The sequence below is a fragment of the Tamandua tetradactyla genome, chromosome 1 (genome assembly GCF_023851605.1).
Source record: "Tamandua tetradactyla isolate mTamTet1 chromosome 1, mTamTet1.pri, whole genome shotgun sequence".
Classification (NCBI taxonomy): Eukaryota; Metazoa; Chordata; class Mammalia; order Pilosa; family Myrmecophagidae; genus Tamandua; species Tamandua tetradactyla.
The window spans coordinates 178328571-178351932 of record NC_135327.1 but is presented as its reverse complement, the minus strand read 5'-3'; the positions used below and the strand labels follow the sequence as shown (position 1 = coordinate 178351932).

Sequence of the window (23362 nt, the reverse complement as noted above, 5' to 3'; positions counted from 1 at the left end):
CCTTGCACCCAACACACGGCAGGCCTGCAATAAATGCACACATGAAAATACTACAAAAAAAAAGAAACCAGAGATGTAATGTAAGAAAAATGAAGAATTGTCCAAATGCCAGAAGAGTTCAGTTTAAAAACAATGTGAAGGCGTAAACAATAAATCTTTCAACTAGCTAAAGCAGTGATTTCAAAACATAAAGATACAATGAGGAGTAATTTGGGCAGTGACTAAAGAAATATTTGCAAAATCCCCTTGGGGAACTAAGGAGAAAGGATGAAATACTCAACTTCCTCATTTGGAGAGTTTCTGATATTCTCATAAGCAGTGGGGACAACCAAGTCAATAGGGTGAGCCCTTGGTCTTGGGGTTCATCCCCATGAAACTTATTTCTGCGAAGGACAGGCTAAGCCTACCTAAACTTATGCCTAAGAGTCAATCTCTTTTAGCCTCAGATGTGGCCTCTCTCTTTCTCTCTAAGCCAAATTGGCAGATGACATGACTCCCAGTGGTGTAAATCTCCCTGGCAACATGAGACAGAACTACTGGGATGACCTGGGACCTAGCATCACAGGATTGAAAAAGCCTTCTTGACCAAAAGGGGAAAGAGAGAAATGAAACAAAATAAAGTTTCAGTGTCTGAAAGATTTCAAACAGACTCAAGAGGTTATCCTGGAGGTTATTCTAATGCATTATATAGATATTCTTTTTTAGTTTACACTGTATTGGAGTGGCTGGAGGGAAGTACCTGAAACTGTTCAATTGTGTTCCAAATAGCCTTGATTCTTGAAGACAATTGTATAACCATATAACTTTTACAATGTGACTGTGTGATTGTGAAAACCTTGTGTATGATGCTCCTTTTATCCAGGGTATGGCGGGATGAGTAAAAAAATATGGACTAAAATAACTAATGGGGTGGGGATAAGGGGTAAAATAAATTGGGTAGACTGAAATACTAGTAGTCAATGAGATGGGGGGATAATGGGCATGGGATGTATGAGTTTTTTCTTCTTATTTCTTTTTCTGGAGTGACACAAATGTTCTAAAAATGATCATGGTTATGAATACATAACTATGATGATATTGTGAGCCACTGATTGTACACCATTTATGAACTGTATGTGTGTGAAGATCTGTCAATAAAATATTTTTTAAAAAAGATACAATAGGATAAATGTCTACATTTAAAGTGGAAAAAAAAGCAGATTCCCCAATTGTAGCTGAGTAAAGAGGAAAAGAACTATTATAAACTGAATAAAAGGAACACTTAAAAACAACCTACAAGGGGGTGCAAGGGTTGTTCAGTGGTAGAATTCTTGCCTGCCATGTGGGAGACCCAGGTTCAATTTCCAGTCCATGCACTTCCCAGACAAACAAACAAGCAAATGACCAAATGAAAAAAACAAAGGAAAGTTCAACAAATGGTACTGCAATAAGGGGATACTCACATGGAAAAAGAATGAAATGTGACCCCTGCCATACAGCATACAAAAAAAAAAAAAAAACCAAAAAACAATCTACAGTGTAATAGCAAATGAAATGGCACAACTGTGGATCACTAGGAAACTATTCCCAACTCCAGAGGCTCACTTACAACATAGGCAATTGACAGAGGGTGAAACAAAGGTAGCAAAAAACTAACAGAAGCTGCAACCACAAACCTAATCATTTTAAATGTGCTTGGAGCAGCAGCACTCACATTAAGTTAAATAGCCACACACCTATCACTGTGACTAATATTATCTTCAAATACATATAGCCCAGTACACGGACAGGTTTTTCACCTACCCTAAATAAATACATTCACACTAAAGAGAACTTTTTCACAAATATGAGTATGATTCTGCAGCAGACACTTTTTGACTTTATATGTAGTCAGAATGCACCAAAAAACAACAATGACAATAACAAAATCAGTTACCTGGTCATGTGTGAAATCTCCAACCAATTTTATCTGAATATTGGAGTTGCAAGAGATACAGCAGAGGATCTTGGCACTCTCAAAAGCCAACTCAGGATTAGTATTGCCATGATATAGGTATCTTTAAAATAAGAAAACATTTGAAGAATCATGTGAGGGAACTTTTGGCTTCTGACTATTCTCAATAAAAACACTTAGCACCACAGCTTCCACTAGGTCATGCAGCACTTCTGGATGAATTTGAAAAAGCATTTCCCCCACCTAGGTAGATTCAACCAGAACATAGCAGCATGTTGGCTGGAATTCAGTCACTATCATCAAGGAGTCCTTGGTTCACTGGATAACTGATATAATCAGATGTCAGACTAAACAAGAAATAAATCTAAACTTGTCAGTCAATATTTTAATCTGACCTGTATGTATATGTATAGATAGACAGATAGATACATGTTTTAGTAATTTTTTATTACAGAAGTTCATAATAAAAAACTTGGAAGCATGAAAAATTTTCAAGAAATTAAGTCATAAGCATACAATTATGAGAGCCGCTTCTAACTCATGCTATTTTTTTAATTAATAATTTATGACCACATTACCAAACTATTAAAAGTTATTTTAAAAAAAGAACTGTAATGACTATATAATATTCTGTAATTTATTTAGCCACTTTCTATTGGACCATTAGATTTATTCTAAATTTTTCACAAATATAAACTACAGTTTTCCACTATTATAAACATAGGTAATGTGAATCCCTTGAACACTACAAATCTCTAAGGATTTGAGCTAGATCAAGGTCAAAATTTAAGACAAATCTGTTATCAAGCAATTTGGGAAAATTTTTGAGTCTTTATTATTAGAAAAAATACATTCTTTCTCAATCTGCAAATACGTAACTGAAACAGAAATACAGCGACTAAATAATCTTACTAATCAATCTGTGACTCTTTTTTCCTAAAGAGAAAATGATTGCTACATTTTTTCATTTGTTTCAACATTTACATTGTACACAATTAAAAAGGTATTAAAGGACTTATAGTTTGTTCCAACCTCTATCCTCCAAATAGCCAATATCCCTATAGTGGGTAAACAATGTTAAGATAATGTCATTTTATTTTAAACTTAGAAATCTTTGAAAGAATAAATTAGGAAGGAGAAAAAAAATTACAAGGTTCAGAGTCATTAAATCAGAGGGGCTAAGAGAAGGCAAGAATAAAATGAAGCAAAGAAGGATTCTACTAGGTTTGGAAATCAAAGCTAGAAATGCCCATCTGATCATCATTTCTTCATTTCTCTATCTACAAATGTAACTTAGGTAACTTACCTGGCAATGTTCACCACATTATCTGCCTTCTTAGTCCTAGGATTAATTCCCTGCAATAGCTGTTCTAAAGGAGAGACTATGAGAGCCAGTTGACTCTCTCTTAGAAGATCCATAAAGGGATTTTCCTTTTGAAGAGTAAGATTGAGAAGTGCAAAGCAATGCTGCACTGCTTTTTCCAAGTGTTTCTTCCCTATAAACCAAAAATGAAATTAGATAGTTCTAACTGAATCTTAGAAATTTGTAGTCAATTCTTAGAGAAAAAGGATAAAGGAAAAGTTCCAGATTCAAAAGGACTACAATTTTTAAAACTTTCAGCAGCAACTTCACAAAATGACCCACCCGTGCAAATCACAGTAATTTTCAAAATCTAGATTACATTTATGGAATGATTTCTCAAGTCAATTCTCTTTTATCTGTTCCCTGATTGTTTAGAGCTATAGTTTTCAACAGAGGGTAATTCCAACCCCTAGGGAACATTTGGTAATGTCTGGAAACTCTTGGTTGTCAAACCAGGGAAGTGCTACTGGTATCTAGTGTGTAGTCTTCGAATACGCAGGACAGTTCCCACAACAAAGAATAATTCAGCCCAAACACCAAATGTACCAAGATTGAGAAATACTGAGTCAGCATTATACACACTCATGAAAAATTTAGAAAGAAGCAAAAAAACAAGGATTTCCTAAAACCTCAAAATTCAAATTTAAAATTTTGGCCTATTTTTTTCCCACAGTTTCCTATCTGTGTATTCTGATTATGCAGTTCCAATGTATATTTTATGATCTGTCTCTTATCATTTAGATCACAACCATCTTAAGTAGAGACAATATAATATAGCTTCACGCATAGCATACTCCATAACAAAGCTGGGTTGTGGAGTCAAACTGCCTACATCCAAATCACAGCTCTGAAACTTACTGGGGAAAAAAGATGTGTAATCTCTTTGAGTATCAATTTCCTTATCTGGAAAATGGAAATAATAATACCTACTGCATATGGCGATTGTACAGGTTAAATGAGTTAATATAAGTAATGTGCTTTTAAAGAGCCAAAAGCATAGTAAGCAGTCAATAAGTATTAGTAATTGTAGTAATTAATAATAGTAGTAATAATAACTATATTAAATGAAATTCATTAAACATTTACTATGTATCAAGCATCACAGTAAGTGTTTTATAAATATTATGGGGCAAACGAAATAAAAATCACTTTAACAGTTAAAGTGGTAGATAATCATAATTACCTTTGTGACCCTGTTAGGCCACAATGAAAGTCTCTGTAGTTTAGCCTATTTTCACTTACATTTTCATTTTACAACTCAATGAACACACCACTTTAGTTACAGAGAGAAATCCTTATCGTGAAAGAGAACTTCAGAGATCATTTATTTCAAACCCCAGTGTAAAAAAGATGAAATTATCAATACTGTTATTTGGATCTTTGAGCACATACCAGGGAAAGGAGCATAAGTATCAAGCTGTTTAACTCCTTCTTCCAGTAAACTAAGAGCAAGCTCCAACATTGGTGACTCATTCAGAAGATGATACATCAGACTAAATCCTGGAGGCTTATAGGCTATGATTTCTTCTCCTAAATAGAACATAACAGTCCAACAGATGGTGAATTAGTATTTTTGTCATACTCTTGATTTCTATGAAATGTGTGAGATTTGTAAATTAAACGGTATCTAAGAAGATGAAGGCAATTTTCAATTTAGAGGCATGACATACACCTATACCATGGTGAGTCCCTAAGGGCTGATTTGCATATAAGTTAGTTACCTATTATACATTAACTGATTAAAGAATCTTTAAGGCAGTGTCCTTCTTCTTTCCTTTAGTAAAAAAGTGATTTTATTTTCTCTCAAGAGGAATGAATAGAACAACATAACAAAAAAGTATTAAATTCTAATTCCACACTTAACCAACAGCTAATAATTTGTTTGAAAGTGACAGAAACAAATTACCTTGCAGTTCCACAAACTGGTCTACAAAATCTTCAAGTTGGGGCTCATAATCTCTAAGCAACTTGTAAAACACCTCCAAAACAACTTCTGCAACTTCCCACTACAGAAAAACACAAATATTTCAATAACAATAAAACAGGTCAAGGTGGCATTCTTGCCAGGTTTTTTATTTCTCCCACCTTTTTTCTCAAGAAAATGAGAGTCCCTCATCTACATTATTATTTTATACTAAGTAATACAGAAATACCAATTCATTTGACAATTGTCTAATTTTCAAGGTAAAACATTTAAAAGCATTATTCAAACATTTCTAAGCAACTGTCTGGGCTTCATTAACAAATCTTAAGCACTTAGTTTCTGATATATTCAATTTATAACTAAACACCATCAGACCTTGGACAATTTTCCAAAGTGCCAAATATTTCACATTTCTCTAAGTATCTCAAATGAAAAGGATCTGAGAAACCATCTAATCTAACCAAACTTATTTTACACGGGAGGTAAGTGAAGCTCAGAGCACTGAATGATTTACTCCAGACCATAAACCTTGGCAACAAAAGAGTCCAAAGTCAAGCCCAGGTGTTCTTATTCCCAGACCAATGTTCAATCCTATGGCTCTAATCAAAGAAGTTAAGCAGACACAATCGACTCGGAGGTTTATCCCGAAGGACCACAGTATCATCTCCTTATTAAAAATGTTTCTGAGAGCTATGCAACAATAAGGAAAACTACTTATGTCAAAGGAAAAAAACATAAAATTGTACACACAATAAAAATTAAAACTTTGTTTAAAATACTCACTACATAGAATTTTACGATGGGTTTGGTAGCTGAGTGCAGGATGGTTTTTTAAGTTATTTTAAAAACATTATTTCCATTGCACATAAATTTTAACAATTGGGCCTATAGGACTATTATTTTTATTGATTTATATTATATGTTCACATACCATGTAATCATCCAACGTGTACAATGGTTCACAATATCATCATATGGTTGTGCATTTATCATCACAATTGACTTTTTCTTTTTTTGTGAAAAATAACATATATACAAAAAAGCAACAAACTTCAAACCACATCACCACAAACAGTTGTAGAACACATTTCACAGTTTGGTATGGGTTATAATTTCACAAATTTAGGCTTTCACTTCTAGGTATAGGACTATTTTTTAAATCATTATTTTTAAGTTATTTCATTTTATTTTCCAAACTTGTTACTGAAATCTATTTAAGTTAAAAAGTCATATAGCTGTATAATATGGATACTAGGATTGATAAACATACACAATGCCTCTAACAATCTGTGTTAGTTATTTATCTGAATCCAAAGCAGAGTTTTTGGTGAAGAATTAGTACCCTCATTTATAGTCACATAAGGTAAGCCTCAAGAAGATTTTCGATAGCAAAATGAACTCACAAAATTTAGAAAAGTTTTTTATGTAACTGTTAAGGAGGTACTGAAATCTACTTTAGGCAGAGAAAGCAGCAGCATTTGAAATGTACAGATATGCATAAGTGAAAAATAACTCAGAAAAAATGTGACTGAGCTAAACGCTTACGTCATAATGACCATTTGAAGAAAAGAAAGATATTTAAGACCAGTTTAAAAACATATCAGTAAAAACAAAATAAAACAAACAAAAAAATACATCAGAACATTTTGTTGAAGAGATCGCAATTATCAGCATCTACTACTCATCTGAAATGGCTTTTTTAATGAGGCATGGTTGCTCTTACTGTTTTCACACAATCAGAAAATAAATGTTAACAACGTAGTTCTAAGGTTTAAATAAAATGTACTACATGGGAAGAAAAAATTATAAAGCAATTGACAAAGAAGGAACTTCAGTTATTTGTGATTAAATATAAGAAATAAACTACGTCCAACAATAGAGCAATGAATAAATAAACTACATGTTATACAAGCAATGGATATTATACAGCCATTAAAAAGACTGTCAAAGAACCTTTAATGACATGAGAAAATGTTCGTGATACTATGCTAAGTGGTAAAAAAAAGGGATTCAAAGTAATATACTTGATTATCTCAAATTTATTCATGTTTATATGTATAAGAAAGACTACTAGCAATTATTCTTTGATAATAAGATTATGGATGATTTAATTTCTTATATTTTTCTATAGTTTCCTAATTGTCCCAAATCAGTAAGAACTGAATTATTTTAATAATCATTAATACAACCAAAAAACCCAGCAGGTTCAAAATGACCAAATTATAAAAATAAAGCAGAAATGTCCTTACAAAATACATCCAATGGTATTCTGTGAGGCAATAAACAGTATTATAGACTAAACGAATTACATCAGAACCTAGAAGGGTCTCTTACATAGCTTAGTGGTTTTGAGCTTGGATCTGGAAGAGTCCTAGGTTCAAATCCTGGTCCTGGAACTTAGGCAAGTTCCTTAACACTTGCTAAGTCTCCATCTGTAAAATGGGAATATTAATAGTACCTGCCTCACAGTAATTTGAGAATTACATAAAATGATATATATAAGCTCAATGGCAAGTGCCTTGCAAACAGAGCAATTAGGTACATAAATGCTCCCTCAGCTTCCACTATCATAGGCAATGGATCATAATACTCCTTCCCACTAAACTTAAGACTCCACAACCCAGAAGTACTACTGCTCAACAGAAATTGGTGCACAAGTTTAAACTTATTTTGATCCCTAATCTAGAGGTTCACAGAATACTCACTCAGATAAAGAATGAAATTATCAATTACCTAAATCATCCCAGTAAGGGGTAGTGTATTTCCAACAGCCAAATGTTTGACATTTATGGTTCATTTTGGTCAACTTTTGTTCAGTTAAGGATCTGAAGGACTACGATTCATCAATTAAACTAAAAAGTCAGTGCTTTGGTTCTAATGCCCAAATTTATTTTTAAAGAACATAAACTAATTAGACCATGGGATTTCAGAATTAAGAATATGAATTTACTACCTTTGAAAAGGTAAAATGAATTTACAGCACCTTATACCTTTTGTTTAAAAAATAAATGAAAATAAATAAATAAAGCAGTGAATGAATAAGGAAAAATATTTTCTCTTTCATATCTAACCTTTTCAGCTGCTCTCCGGTAAGCTCTTGTGCGGAATCGGAGAAATACAGAATCTCTAAGGAACTGCAAATAAGGGTCGAAGCCAGGAGGCCTCAGTCCAGCACCCAAATTAGAAGGAAATGAGCTCTCCACCAGGGTACTAATAAGCTGGCAGAAGGCCCGAGTCAATGGGTATTCTTCACATCGAGATTCTATTTCATTTAGTTCAACCTTCCAAAGAAAATAAAGAAAATTTAGTCATATAAACTATCAGATATGAAATGCAGAGCATTTTGCAGACATTAACTCATTAATACTGCCATAATATCACATTCCAAAACACACATGATAGGTATTACCTTTTTTTATTTAGAGAAAAGGAAAAAAATATTACATGAATCTATTTTAATCAGAAAAAAAAAGAATTTCAGATTCCCACACATTTTTCCAAGCTCTGAATTAAAAAACAGACATCTAAGCCTGGACATGCAAAAATAAATAAATATATATATAAATAAATAAGCAAATTTAAAAAACAGAGATCTTAAAAGAGTGTAGAAGAATGCTTGCCTTCCCAGGTTTGATTCCTGGACCATGCACGCAAAAAAAGAAAAGAAAGAATGAAAGTAGAGACAGAAAACTAAATTAAAGCAAACCAATTCTCAGTTCAGGTTAACCCAAGTAACCTAACTGAACTGAGTTCAAATTCAGAACTTTCAGTTTAGATAGGTAGGCATGTAACATCTTTTTCCATCTCTGAAACTCTCTTGGTTCCTTTTACTGTAAGTTTTATCTTTATTTCAACACTGACAAGAAAACACTTCAAATGAAAATGGATTAAATTTGAAAATTAAAGGAACTTAATGCATAAGAATAATTTTTCATTTTATCATTCTTTTCATTATTGTATGAATGCATGAATAAAGCATATAAACTAAAAGGAAAACTTTACCTCAATACCAATAGCTTGCCTCTGGCTTGGAGCCCTCACGGTCTGCAGTATCTTAAAATAGTAAGAATTAGATGTTAGGAGCATTCCTCATTCATCAATGAACAGTAGTGGCTTTGCATTATAATAGTCATATACTTCACCCACCACATCCACACATTTAACAGGAATGCCCATCTGACATGACGATCAAGGAACATCTGATGGACTTTCATTTGCACCTGTCTCAGGTTCATATATAGACCTTTCAGATAACAGGGATTCAGAAAACTGGTGATTTCTAAGTATACACAAGAGTTTTTTCCAGCAAATCTTTTCTCAAATTTCTAAGACTGAATCTTAAAAAGAATTTATGAAATGAAATCTCACCAGCATACAAAACACTGGTCTATTCACAACCAGCCTACTGCTGGCAATAAAAAATAAAATAAAATGTAAACTTATTAAGAAAAGGTTTCTTAAAGTAGGCAGAGTTTTGTGTTAAGATGTTCTCCTGTGACAATCTGTTCTAGTTTACTAACTGCTAGAATGCAACATACCAGAGAAGGACTGGCTTTTAATAAAAGGGGATTTATTTCATTAGTTCTTCAGAGGAAAGGCAGCTAACTTTCATCTGAGGTTCTTTCTTATGTGGGAAGGCTCAGGGTAATCTCTGCTGGCCTTCTCTCCAGCCCTCTGGGTTCCAACAACTTTCCCTGGAGTGTTTTCTTTCTGCATCTCCAAAGGTCTGGGCTGAGCTGCAGTGCTGAGATGAGGTATGCTGAGCTGCTTGGGCTGTGCCACGTTGACCTCTCTCATTTAAGCACCAGCCAATTAAATCAAACATCATTCACTGCAGCAGGCATACCTCCAAGCCAACTTTAGTTGTAATGAGCAACAGATGAGGTTCATGTACCATCGGCTCATGTTCACAGCAACAGAATTAGGCACCTTCACCTTGTCAAGATGACACCTGAACCTAACTACCACACATGCCATGAGCTATGTTCAAAAGGAAACCATCAGCACTACCACAGCAACAGCAGAAGTAAATATGAGGGGAGGGACAAGAATTAAGAGGAGGTTTACATTTTTTGGCGGTGTGTTTATTAATTTTCTTTCCCTTGGGAACAATGAAATTATCTAAAGTTGAGAATGTTGATGGACTGTGGACTTTGGTCCCTATACATGATATCTGATGAATGCAGGTGGCTGAAGGATACATGGATGGAGAAGTAGATTGGAGAACGAAGGAGTATACTTATGAACGAAGGCTGTGCTGCCACAAAAATGAACAAAGTCGTGAGGAATGCAACAATGTAAATGAACATGTGGGACATCTGGTGAGACAAAATAAGCCAGAAACAAAAGAACAACAAATGGTATGGTCACCTTTATAAAATGGTTATAAGAAAACTGGGGCCTAGATTATAAGCTTTTAGAGCAGACACATTAAGTCTGGAGTGGTGATTATTATTTCTGGATTTTGAAAGGCTGTTTTATATATATAACCTGATATTTAGAGATAAGAACAAAACCAATGAGGTTGGGGTTAAAGTAATTTAGAACACAGGAGTAAGGAAGACAGTAACTATATTTTAGAACCATACTCTTTGAGACTGAAGGAAGAAAGACTTATTTGGTCTGAAATGAAATTTTCTGTAGTACATAATCTAATTCAACTGTATAGCTCATTTGAACAACTGAAACACCGGGAACCCAGAATAAGAAAGAGATCCTTTAATTCTGTATAGATCATTGTTATGCCTGGATACATCCTCCTAGAGTATACTAAACAGATAATCAAAAAGTATTGGCAAAGTCCCTTGAGGGATGGAGAAGATATGGAACTATTAAACCTTACCATCAGGAAATCCCTTGATACTGCATCAAACTTTAGGAACCCCAAACCAACAGGCCATGCCTGTCATTATGAGGCTTACTCTAGGGAAGTTTATGTAGGTAGCAGAGAAGCTTAGACTACCTATAGGCATGCCTAAGAGTTACTTCTGGAGGACCTCTTTTGTTGCTCAGATGTGGCCTCACTCTCTCTAAGTTCAACTCTGCAAGTGAAATCATTGCCCTGCCCTCTACATGGGACATGACATCCATAGGAGAAGGTCTCTCTGGAGATGACTCCCAGGAATGAATACAGACCTGGCACTGTGGAATCAACAATTCCATCCTGACTAAAAAGAGGAAAAGAACTGTAACTAATAAAGCATCAATGGCAGAGAGAGTTGAAACAGAGTTGAGAGGCTACTCTGGAGGTTGCTCTTATGCAAGCTTCAGTTAGACCTTACTACCTATCATAACCTGCCAACCCCCAACCAGGACCATTCCAGCCAATCCTAAAGAACACATAGGGCAATAAATAAGATCCCACAAGGGTTCCAGCACTAGAGTAACTTGCCAGAAACCTACAACCTCGAGATGTGTCCCTGGTCCAGATAAATCCCGAAGCCTAGCCCAGCCTCTCCAGAACATCAGATAGTTTCATCTCCCTACCCCATACTAGTGACAGACCCTTCCAATATGAAAAATTTAGAATGGCTATAGCCCAAACACCCCTAAAGAGAGGGATGGAAAGATCAAAGGTAATGGTGGAGTTATACAGAGAAGACAGGATTTAACAAATGAATATGAATGGTGAATCATCAAATTGACATCTTTTAGTCTCTAGTGTCTCAAAACAGCTAGAAGTAAAAACCTAAAACTGTGGAATTGCAACCTATGTCAAACTCTGAAATATGTTCTGCAACTAATTGTAGTGCTATGCCTTGAAATATTGCCTTTTTGTATATATATTATTTTTCTCAAAAAAAAAGGAAAAAAGGTTGAATGTGATGATAAAAAAAATATTTAAGCCTTCTAGCCTCCTATATTCTGGAGCAGCTAGAAGAAAAAATCTAAGAGGATTGTATGGTAGCCCATGACAACCTCTGGGAACTGTCCTTTAACTACATGTTGAAGGGTGCTTTGAAAACTACTGCTTTTTTTTATCTCTTTGCTTTGTATATATGTTATACTATACAATAAAAAAAGTAGGTTATGGTTGTCAGGGAGCAGGAAAATTAGGACATATGGAATTTCTTTTTTGGAGTGATGGAAATGTTCTAGGACTACATAGTGGTGATGACTGTGACTATATTAAAAACCACTGAATTGCACACTTTAAAAGAGTGAACTTTATGGCATGTGAATTTTCGATTTTCACAAATGGGTCTCTATGTATCCTCATATAAATGTCCAGAAAGCTTTTTTACCTTTCAAATAAGATAATTTAAAAAATGACGAGACTAGTACATAATAGTTACATTTTTAAAATCACAATAAAGATAAGCGTTTTGTTGAAACTCTATTTTTCCAAAACTGATAAAAATGGTGCATACCATAGATAACCTCTGTGTCATATTTCTTCATTCAAAATTTTAATTTATATTTTTCTATATATCATTGCCAAACTATTTATACTTTAATCTTTTACTGTAGAATTGTAAATCTGAATTGAAATATCTTTTATGTTTAAATAAAAAACTCTCCTGGCAGTTTTTAAGCAAACTTAGCAGGCAATTGGTTGTGCTTGCTAATGAGAAAACAAACTAGTAACAATGCATCGCTATATAGATACGATACTTCCTTCTTCTGATGGGACAGGAAAGTTGCAGAAAAAGAGGTATTTTGCAAATTTAATAAGTACAAATACCTTCTGAAGGCTTTCATTAGCCTGGTATTTAAATCAGAGGGAAGATGCACAAAAAGAGGTATTCTGCTAATTTAATAAGTACAAATACCTTCTGAAGGCTTTCATTAACCTGGTATTTAAATCAGAGTTGAAGAATTCTGCTCATCTAATCTTACAGATACTAAACAAGTCATAAGAAAAATATACGAAAAATCAGTCTCTGTTAACGTAGTGAAGTAGCCAACTGATCCAAGAGAAAAACCCAAATTTGTTAGTGTCTGATGCTATGCTTTGTCCCAAAATCTTAACCTTCTAATTGGAAGGTTCATAGTATACAAGTCTCAAATGGGATGATCTTGCTTCTATGATATTATCAAGTTTTGCTTTCTAAGCTGTAATAATAAAAATAAAAGAGCTCATTAATATTACCTGAGTGTATTCCAATGATTGCCAGAGGGAAGCAGCAATTTCAGGAGATTTTCCAAAAGCTGCAAGTGTCTTCAGTAGTTCAGCTTTTAGAACAGGGGGGATACTGCACTGCAAGAGTCCTAGTATCACCACCACAGGAGTCCACTGAGGATGTTCACAGAGTGCCAAACGAGCATTTTCACTCTAAGAATTAAACACAAGAATAAAAAGACTTAGAATTTTCATAAGAAAAAAAAAAAGACCAAGAACCATCTAAATTAGTAGTATTTATACTGAATACTCATCGGTTTAACATATATTAAAGCAAAGATAAGCCTATCATTTATGCTTGAAATCTACTTCAGTTAATTTAAAGAATGGAAGATAAATTGTAGAATTACTCTTACAGCTCCAAGGATGGAAAAGAACACAGAGATAAGTGGTCTGTAAGAGTCACATAAATCTTACCTAGATACTTTAAACTGCTTCTGAAACAATCAGACAAGATAGACTTTACATGTAAAGACATCATAAGAGGCAAAGAAGGATACTATATACAAGTAAAAGGAAAAATTAACCAAGAAGAGGCAGTGCCAAGATGGTGGCTTAGTGAGGTGTGGGATTTAGTTTGTCCTCCAAAACAGAAATAGCCAGGAACAGTACAGAACAACTGCTAGGACCACATAAGTGACCAGACACACAGCATACGCCAGTCTGGACCAGCTATACCAGTTGCAAACCACCCCCAGAACCATGAGTGCCCCAAACAGTGGCAGCCAGCACCCCTTCCCCATAGGCTACTTCCCAGAGGGGAAAGAAAAGGGACTTTACCAGTAGCGGGGGCTGAGTGCAATTAAGCTCCAATTGTGGAATTAACTAACAAATTCTGACTACTAAAAATAGGCCCTAAGCTCAGCTTAGCCTCATCAAAGCGGAGGTTGCTGATTTTTGCCCCATTGCTGATTTTTGCCCCGTCGCGAGGAGCAGGGCTGACAGAAAATGAAAAAAGAAAAAAAGAAACAGGTTTTTTGGATCAGATAGCACATAATACTCGAAAGGGTGTGTGCCCTGAAGGAAAGGAGGGGGCACATAGGATCTGAAGGTAAATAAAGCAACATCGCAACTTATGCCCTTGACTGGCAAACCCGAGGAATAGGAGTCCTACTCTGAGAAGGATTTTTCTCTTTCTTTTTTGTGGCTGTGTTTCTACAAAGACTTGACCACCTTTGGATACAGTGCCAGGGCTTCTCAGGCTGCAACTGCCCTAGCACAGGCAGAAAAAAGCTTGTTTCAGAGCTTCTCTGGAGCCTACGCCTTCCCTAGGAGAGAGGTGGGGCTTAGCTCAGGTGGATTGGCTCCCTCCAAGAATTCAGACCCCAGAGTCTGGAAAAGTGAAGTGATTAAAGCCAGCCTACAACCTCTTCTCTGTCTCAACCATGCCCCCAGCAGGGAGATTCTGCTTCAGTTAAAGGTATCACATCACCTTATGCTGGTGGGACCTGCAGGCAGACAGGTACCACATACTGGGTAGGATAAGAAAAACAGAGTCCAGAGATTTCATAGGAAAGTCTCTCAACCTGCTGGGTCTCACCTTCAGGGAAAACTGATGCAGGTGACTCTTTCCACCTGACAGGAGGCCAGTTAGGTCTGGGAAATTCTGGCTGGGGTCTATAATACCTAAGTTGACCCTCCTAAGAGTGGGGAGAAAAAGGCACCAAACAGGGCAAGAAACAAGAAAACAAGAATTGAAAAATTCTGCTCTGTTAAACAAAACCTAAGCAAGTGGTCCAGAATAAGCTGAACTGAATGTCAAAGAACAGATAGAAAATAAAGTCATCCAGCAAGAAAATTCAAGGTAAAGGAAGTGAAAACAATCTCCAGAATAAACTAATTAAGGTAATTAAATGCTAGACGCCAGCAAAAAAATAATAAATCACACTACGAAAATTGAAGATATGGCCCAGTCAAAGGAACAAATCAACAATTCAAATGAGATACAGGAGTTGAAACAATTATTTCAGAATGTTCAAACAGATATGGAAAACCTCATCAAAAATCAAATCAAATCAATATAAAGAAGGCAAGGAATGAACAAAAAAAGAAGAAATCGAAAGTCTGAGAAAAATCACAGAACTTATAGGAATGAAAAGCACAGTAGAAGAGATGAAAAAAAACAATGGAAACCTACAATGTCACATTTCAAGAGGCAGAAAATAGGATTAGTGGACTGGAGGACGGAACATCTGAAATCTGACAAGCAAAAAAATATAGGGAAAAGAATGGAAAAATAAAAGCAGGGACTCAGGGAATTGAAAGACAACATGAAGTGCACGAATATACATGTTGTGGGTGTCCCAGAAGGAGAAGAGAAGGGAAAAGGCGGAGAAAAACTAATGGAGGAAATTATCATTGAAAATTTCCAACTCTTATGAAAGACTTAAAATTACAGATCCAAGAAGTGCAGCGTACCCCAAACAGAACTGATTCAAACAGACTTACTCCAAGACACTAATCAGAATGTCAGAGGTCAAAGAGAAAGAGAGAATCTTGAAAGCAGCAAGAGAAAAGCAATCTATCACATAAAAGGGAAGCCCAATAAGACTATACGTAGATTTTTCAGCAGAAACCATGGAGGCGAGAAGACAGTGGGATGATATATTTAAATTACTAAAAGAGAAAAACTGCCAACAAAGAATTCTATATCCAGCAAAACTGTCCTTCAAAAATAAGGGAAATGATAAATCCCAGAGTGATTTGAACAGTGAATAAAAAACTATTTGCAAAGTCCACTTTGGGGAATGGTGAGAAAGAGAGAAAATTCAACTTCCCCAAGTTGAACTCTTGATATTATCACAAGCAGTGAGGACAACCAAAGCTATAGGCTGAGCCCCCAGCCTTGAGGTTTGTTCATATGAAACTTAACCCCACAAAGGATGGGTCAAGCCTACTTAAAAGCGACTAAGCCTAAGAGTCACCCCCAAGAGAACCTCTTTTGTTGCTCAGATGTGGCCTCTCTCTCCAGCCAACACAACAAGCAAACTCACCACCCTCCCCATGTCTACGTGGGACATGACTCCCAGGGGTGTGGACCTTCCTGGCAACATGGGACAGAAATCCTAGAATGAGCTGAGACTTAGCATCAAGTGATTGAGAAAACCTTCTCGTCCAAAAGGGGGAAGAGTGAAATGAGACAAAATAAAGTGTCAACGGCTGAGAGATTTCAAACAGAGTTGAGAGGTTATCCTGGAGGTTATTCTTACACATTAAATAGATATCACCTTGTTAGTCAATATGTTGTGGAGAGGCTGGAGGGAACTGCCTGAAAATATGGAGCTGTGTTCCAGTAGCCATGTTTCTTGAAGATGATTGTATAATGATATGGCTTTCACAATGTGATTGTGTGATTGAGAAAACCTTGTGTCTGATGCTCCTTTTATCTACCTTATCAACAGATGAGTAAAACATACAGAATAAAAATAAATAATACAGGGAACAAATGTTAAAATAAATTTAGATTGAAATGCTAGTGATCAATGAAAGGGAGGGGTAAGGTGTATGTATGAATTCTTTTCTGTTGTCTTTTTCTTTTTGTTAATTGATGCAAATGTTCTAAGAAATGATCATGGTGATGAATATGCAACTATTTGATGATATTGTGAATTATTGATTATATGTGTAGAACGGAATGATCATATGTTAAGAACGTTTGCGTTTGTATGTTGTTATATATTTTTTTAAATTTAAAAATCAATAAAAAAATTAACCAAGAAGAAATAATAATCATAAATATCTATGCTCCCAATCAAGGAGCTCCAAAGTACATGAGACATACATTGGCAAAACTTAAGGGAGTGATAGACATTTCAACAATAACAGTAGGAGACTTCAATACACCACTTTCCTTTATAAACAAAACAACCAGACAGAATCAACAAGGAAATAGAGAAATTAAACAATTTGATAAATGATGTATAATATATAAGTTGTTACACCCCAAAACATCAGGATATACATTCTTTTCTAGTGTTCATGGAACATTCTCCAGAATAAATCATATGCTAGGGTCAAAAACAGGTCTTTATAAATCTAAAAACATTGAAATTATTCAAAGCACTTTCTCTGATCACAACTGAGTAAAGCTGGAAATCAATAACCACCAAAGAACAAGAACTTTCATAAATATATGGAGATAAAATAACACACTTTCAAAGAATGAGTGGGCCAAAGAAGAAATTGCTAGAAAAATCAGTAGTTATCTGGAGACAAAAGAAAATGAGAATACAATATACAGAATTTATGGGATGCTGCAAAGGCTGCACTGATAGGAAATTTATTGCCCTAAATGCCTATATTAAAAGAGAAGAGCAAAAATTGAGGACATAGCTGCTCTCCTGAAAGAACTTAAGAAAGAACAACAAAGTAACTCCACAGCAAATAAAAGAAGAGAAATAACAAAGATTAAAGCAGAGTTAAATGAATGGCAGAACAAAAGAACAACAGAAGGAATCAACAAAGCCAAAGGTAGTTCTTTGAGAAAATCAATAAAATTCTTAGGCCACAAGCAAGGATGACAAAGAAAAAAAGAGAGAGAATGCACATAAACAAAATCAGAAAAGAGAGGAGGATCAATTACCACAGACCTTGAAGAAATAAAAAAAAAAAATTATAAGAGGATACTATGAACAATTATAAGTCAGCTATGAACAACTATACATCAACAACCAGACCACTTAGATGAAACAGAAAATTCCGGGAAACACATAAACAAGCTACAGTGACTCAAGAAGAAATAGAAGATCTCAACAAACAAAAGTAAAGCGATTTAAACAGTCATCAAAAATCTTCCTACAAAGAAAAGCGCAGGGCCAGATGGCTTCACAGGGGAATTTTATCAAACATTCCAAAATAACTAACATCAATCCTGGTCAAACTTCTCAAAAAAATTGAGGAAAAAGGAACACCACTCAACTATTTTATGAAGCTAACATCAGTTTAATACCAAAACCGGGAAATGATGCTATAAGAAAGGAAAACTACAGACCAATCTCCCTAATGAACACAGATGTAAAAATTCTCAACAAAATATTAGCAAATTGAATCCAACAGCACATTAAAAGAATTATATACCATGACCAAGTAGGGTTTACACAAGGAATGCAAGGATGGTTCATCACAAGAAAATCAGTTAATGTAATATAGCACATTAACAAATCAAAAAGGAAAAATCACATGATCATCTCAATTGATGCTGAAAAAGCACTCAAAAAAATTCAACATCCTTTTCTGATAAAAACACTTAAAAACATAGAAATCAAAGGTTACTTCCTTAATATGACAAAAGGCATATATGAAAAACCCATAGCCAGAATCATACTCAATGGTGAGAGGATGAAAGCTTTCCCCTTAAGATTGGGAACAAGACAAGGATGCCCTCTGTCATCACTATTATTCAACATTGTACTAGAAGTTCTAGTGAGAGCAATCAGGCAGGAAAAAGAAATAAAAGGCATTGAAATTGAAAGCAGAGAAGTAGAACTTCCATTATTTGCAGATGACATGATACTACACTTGGAAAATCTGAAATCTACAACAAAGTTCTTGAGCTAATAAACAAATTCAACAAGGTGACAGGATATAAAATTAATGTGCAAAAATCAGCAATGTTTTTATACACAAGCAATGACCTAACAAAAGAGTCAATTGAGGAAAAAATTCCGTTCAAAATAGCAATTAAAAGAATCAAGTCTCTAGGAATGAACTTAAGTAGGGATATAAAGAACTTGTACACAGAGAACTATATAACATATTTAAAAGAAATCAAAAAAGTCTAAACAGGTGGAAAGACATTCCATGCTCACGGATAGGAAAATTAAATGTAGGTAAGATGTCAATTCTACCCGTACTGATCTACAGATTCAATGCAGTACCAATCAAAATTCCAGCAACCTACATTGAAGATGGTTACCAAATTCATTGGGAAGGGAAAGAGACCCCGAATAGCTAAAAGTATTGTAAGAAAGTAGAATGAAGTAGGAGGATTAACACTTCCTGACTTTAAAACTTATTATAAAGCCACAATGGTCAAAATAGCATGGTACTGGCACAAAGATAGAAGTACTGACCACTAGAATAGAATCTTTGACAAGGCCCTCAAATCTACTGAACTGGGACAAAATAGTCTTTTCAATAAATGGGCACGGAGAACTGGGTATCAATAGCCAGAAGAATGAAAGATGACCCTTACGTTATACCCTACACAAAAAAAACTGAAACTGGATCAAACATCTAAATATAAAAACCAGTACCATAAGGCTCCTAGAAGAAAATGTAGGGAAGTATCTTCACAGACCTAGTAATAGGAGGTGGCTTCCTAAACTTTACACCCAAAGCACAAGCAACAAAAGAAAAAATAAATGGGAACTCCTCAAAATCAAATGCTTTTGTGCCTCAAATGGCTTTGTCAAAAAGATAAAGAGGCAGCCAACTCAATAGGAGAAAATATGTGGAAATCACATATCGGACAAATGTTTGATTTCCTGTATATACAAAGAAATCATATAACTCAACAACAAAAGTACAAAAAAACCAATTATAAAATTGGGTAAAGATATGAATAGGTATTTTTCTGAAAAGCAAATACTGATGGCTCAAAAGTACATGAAGAGATGCTCATTTTCACTGGCTATAAGGGAAATGCAGATCAACCCTACAATGAGATACCAAACATGCCTTTAAGATGGCTGCTATTAAACAAATAGGAAACTACAACTGTTGGAGAGGATGTGGTGAAATTGGGACACTTATGCACTGCTGGCTGTAATGTATAATGGTATAGCCACTATGGAAGACAGTCTGGCAGTTTCTCAGAAAACTAAAAATAGAGTTGCCCTATGACCTGGCAATATCACTACGTGGTATATACCCAGAAAAGTAGAAAGCAGTGACTTAAACAGAGATTTGCACATCGATGTTCATAGCAGCACTATTCACAATCACCAAAAGATGGAAATGATCCAAGTGCCCATCAGCAGACGACTGGGTTAACAAAAGGTGCTACATGCATACGATGGAACAGTATGCAGCAATAAGATAAAATGATGTCCTGAATCACATGACAAGATGGATAAGCCTTGAGCATATAATGCTGAGTGAAATAAGTCAGACACAAAAGGATAGATACTGTATGATTCCCCTTTAACACCATGGTAAAGATAAACTCAGAGGCTTATAATACAGAATATAGGGGACCTAGAGATACACAGAAGCTTGAGATGGATGAACAGTTTACTAATGAGGTTGAACTTAATTGAAAGGAAATAGAATTGAAGGCAGGTCACTAATGGGTCATAAGTAATATTACCATACTGAAGGTGAACATGATTGAAAGGGGTTGTGTAGACTCATGTGTCCCACAAATTAAAACTATAAATATAAATAAGCTCTTGCATGAACGACTGCAAAGGTATGAATCTTGTACAAAGAATGTATAATATCAGAGTATGGGGGAAAAATGATATTGCATGCTATGCGCTATGTTTTACAGGAAAACTTCAAAGGTACTACAGCAATAAAAGGGATACATAATGGGGGGAGGGACAAGAGTTAGGGGGAGGTTTGGATTTTCTATTTGTTGAGGGTGTGTTTATTGGCTATCTTTCTCTTGGGAACAATGAAATTATCTAAAATTGAGAGTGTTGTGTTAACTTTGGACATTATACATGAAGCCCAGAAGATGGAGGTGGCTGAAAGATGCCTGTTAAAATTACTTAGAAATTTATTGCTTTTTTGTATGTATGTTATATTTCACAATAAATATAAAAGATAAAAAAAATTGCTTCTGGAACAATCTATTACTGCAATATAATGTATGAATGAATAGACAAATAAATACATTGTACTTTTCAGAGGAAAAAAATAGAGCATTAATACATACTAATTCACTGGGAAATAATTACTAACTTTATGTTAGACGATTAATGTTAAACTTCAGAAAACCAAAGTTAGAAAACAATCCCTAAACTTAGGAAAGAATGTCAGAATAAGCAACTTAACTTTGTTCTGATGAATAATAGAAACTAGAAGAGACTGCTCAGCAGGGAAATGATGTAATGAAAATAGTGTTTTTACAAAGACTTACACACACACACACACACACACACACACACACACACACAAACATATATTATCTATACCTATGCTAGGAACCTGAAGGCTACACAAATTTTAGGCACCAAAAGAAATTTGGGGGCCCATCAAAAAGCCACTGTGCTGGATAATAGAAAAATTATACTCTCACACGTTGTGGATGTGTCACCTACCCAAGAAATGATGGTAGATGTGAGCTGTAAAAAAGCAATCAATCCATCTTGCTCCTTCTGGGTGATGCCACGTGAAGGAAGGTGACGATACTGGACACTATCTGCACTTGGAAGATCTTTCCGAAGGTGTTCATGGTAAAGCATTAATGAGTGAAAGAAATGTTCCCAGGAAACAGGACTGCCACCTGCTCCTTGAATATTTTCAACTGTAAAGAAAAAGAGCAAAGAAATTTTTCTCAAAAAATTCTAATCACTTGCTTGGAAGTGGAGAATGAAAATGAATTTAAAACAATGAACTCTGTTTGCCTGTCTTAGAACAAATTTTGCCCTAGAAGCATGTTGTCTAATCTAGTAGTGCTTGAAAATGAATTAGAATAACCTTTATGAGCTAGATCTATGAATTAATTTTTCCTCCTGGCTAATAATGGGGTGGTATCTATATAATCACAAAGATAATTACTTAAGATGTTAGTTACCTACTTGATAGCCTCTCTGTTGTGCTTTTTCCCAATTTCCGAATTTTGAACTTAAATTCCCAAAGAATAAATGTTGTAGATGTATTAATTACACTATACCATTATATACCAAGCATTAGGAGCAAAAGCATAGCATGCAAGACAGGCAAGCCATGACAGAACAGTCGAAACACTAGCTTTAGAGTCAGGCAGAACTCCGGGCTAATCACAGTTCCCTAATTTCTTATCATCTTGGATATATTACTTAATCTGCTTTCTCGCCTGTTAAAATGAAAGTAATATCTACCTAAAAAAGTAGAGGTTTAATAATATTTGCTTGTCTTCCCTTTTGCAGAGCACCAAAATAAAAACTACTGAAATTTAGAAAACACTCATGAAAATAAAGAAATAAAACTTACATAGCAAGGGTATATTTTGTTTTGAGTACCATATATGTTCTCAGAAATGTGTATCTATTAATTCAGATTTGTTAAACTAAACTGTATTTTAAAAAACAGAATGGCAAAACTCTCCAATCTATAAGACCATAATTAAGACATCACTGTGCATAAAGTCATCATGTGCTTCTTTCTCCCTATCATTGTAAAAATAATGTGTATTGTGGTAGAATCTAGCATAAGTAATCAATATTCTTTATCAACCTAAGGATACTGAACTCAAGAATGTCACAACAAACTTAAGCAACATCCAGATTTTCTTTACCATGGCTACTACCATTGACTTTTAGCAGGCTGAAACAGTAGTGGGCACACTGGGGCCCACTGGCCAAACCCTGGAGCATTTTCAAGTAAGGAATATAAATAGTTGGAGGTAGTAGGTCACCCATTTGCCTAACAAACTTCGATAAGACAACCTGAAATAGAAAAAAAAAAGTTTATGTAAGGTATATTTTAACTTAAAGGCAAAATAGACTATATTTGAATCAAAAAGTGCTGATGTAATCCCCTTCAAAACAAAATAATCTGGCATTTTATTTATGAAAAAGTGTTTTTCTAAAGCGCCATTCACAATTTCATGTTATTAGTAGAATAATGTTTTTTATGACCATACAGTACTTTTCTTTTAAAACATCTCAATATTGTACAATATGACTACTCATATTTTAAGTACATAAAATAGCTGAAGAAATTTACTCAATTAAATTAACCAGCAAACTAAAAGCTATACTTAGAACCTAGAGTTACTAAATCCTAGTGAAATTTAGCATAAACATCTAAGAACACAAGATTTTTCCTTTTTGATGGTTAACTCAATCATGTTGAGTTAAATTGTTTTAT

The 23362-nt window shown here is 34.9% G+C and overlaps 1 protein-coding gene across 2 annotated transcripts in view; it reads right to left on the bottom strand.

The window, feature by feature from the left end:
- NUP205 (nucleoporin 205) overlaps positions 1-23362 on the bottom strand; it is a 153216-nt gene that overhangs the window by 76076 nt on the left and 53778 nt on the right. For both annotated transcript variants that reach the window (XM_077142076.1, XM_077142164.1), the window contains 9 exons: positions 22788-22938; positions 21610-21815; positions 13313-13495; positions 9223-9273; positions 8292-8501; positions 5203-5302; positions 4689-4826; positions 3240-3429; positions 1916-2036 (listed from right to left, as the gene is read on the bottom strand). In XM_077142076.1, coding sequence (XP_076998191.1) covers positions 1916-2036; positions 3240-3429; positions 4689-4826; positions 5203-5302; positions 8292-8501; positions 9223-9273; positions 13313-13495; positions 21610-21815; positions 22788-22938 — 1350 coding nt within the window. The remainder of the gene's footprint in view (positions 1-1915; positions 2037-3239; positions 3430-4688; positions 4827-5202; positions 5303-8291; positions 8502-9222; positions 9274-13312; positions 13496-21609; positions 21816-22787; positions 22939-23362) is intronic.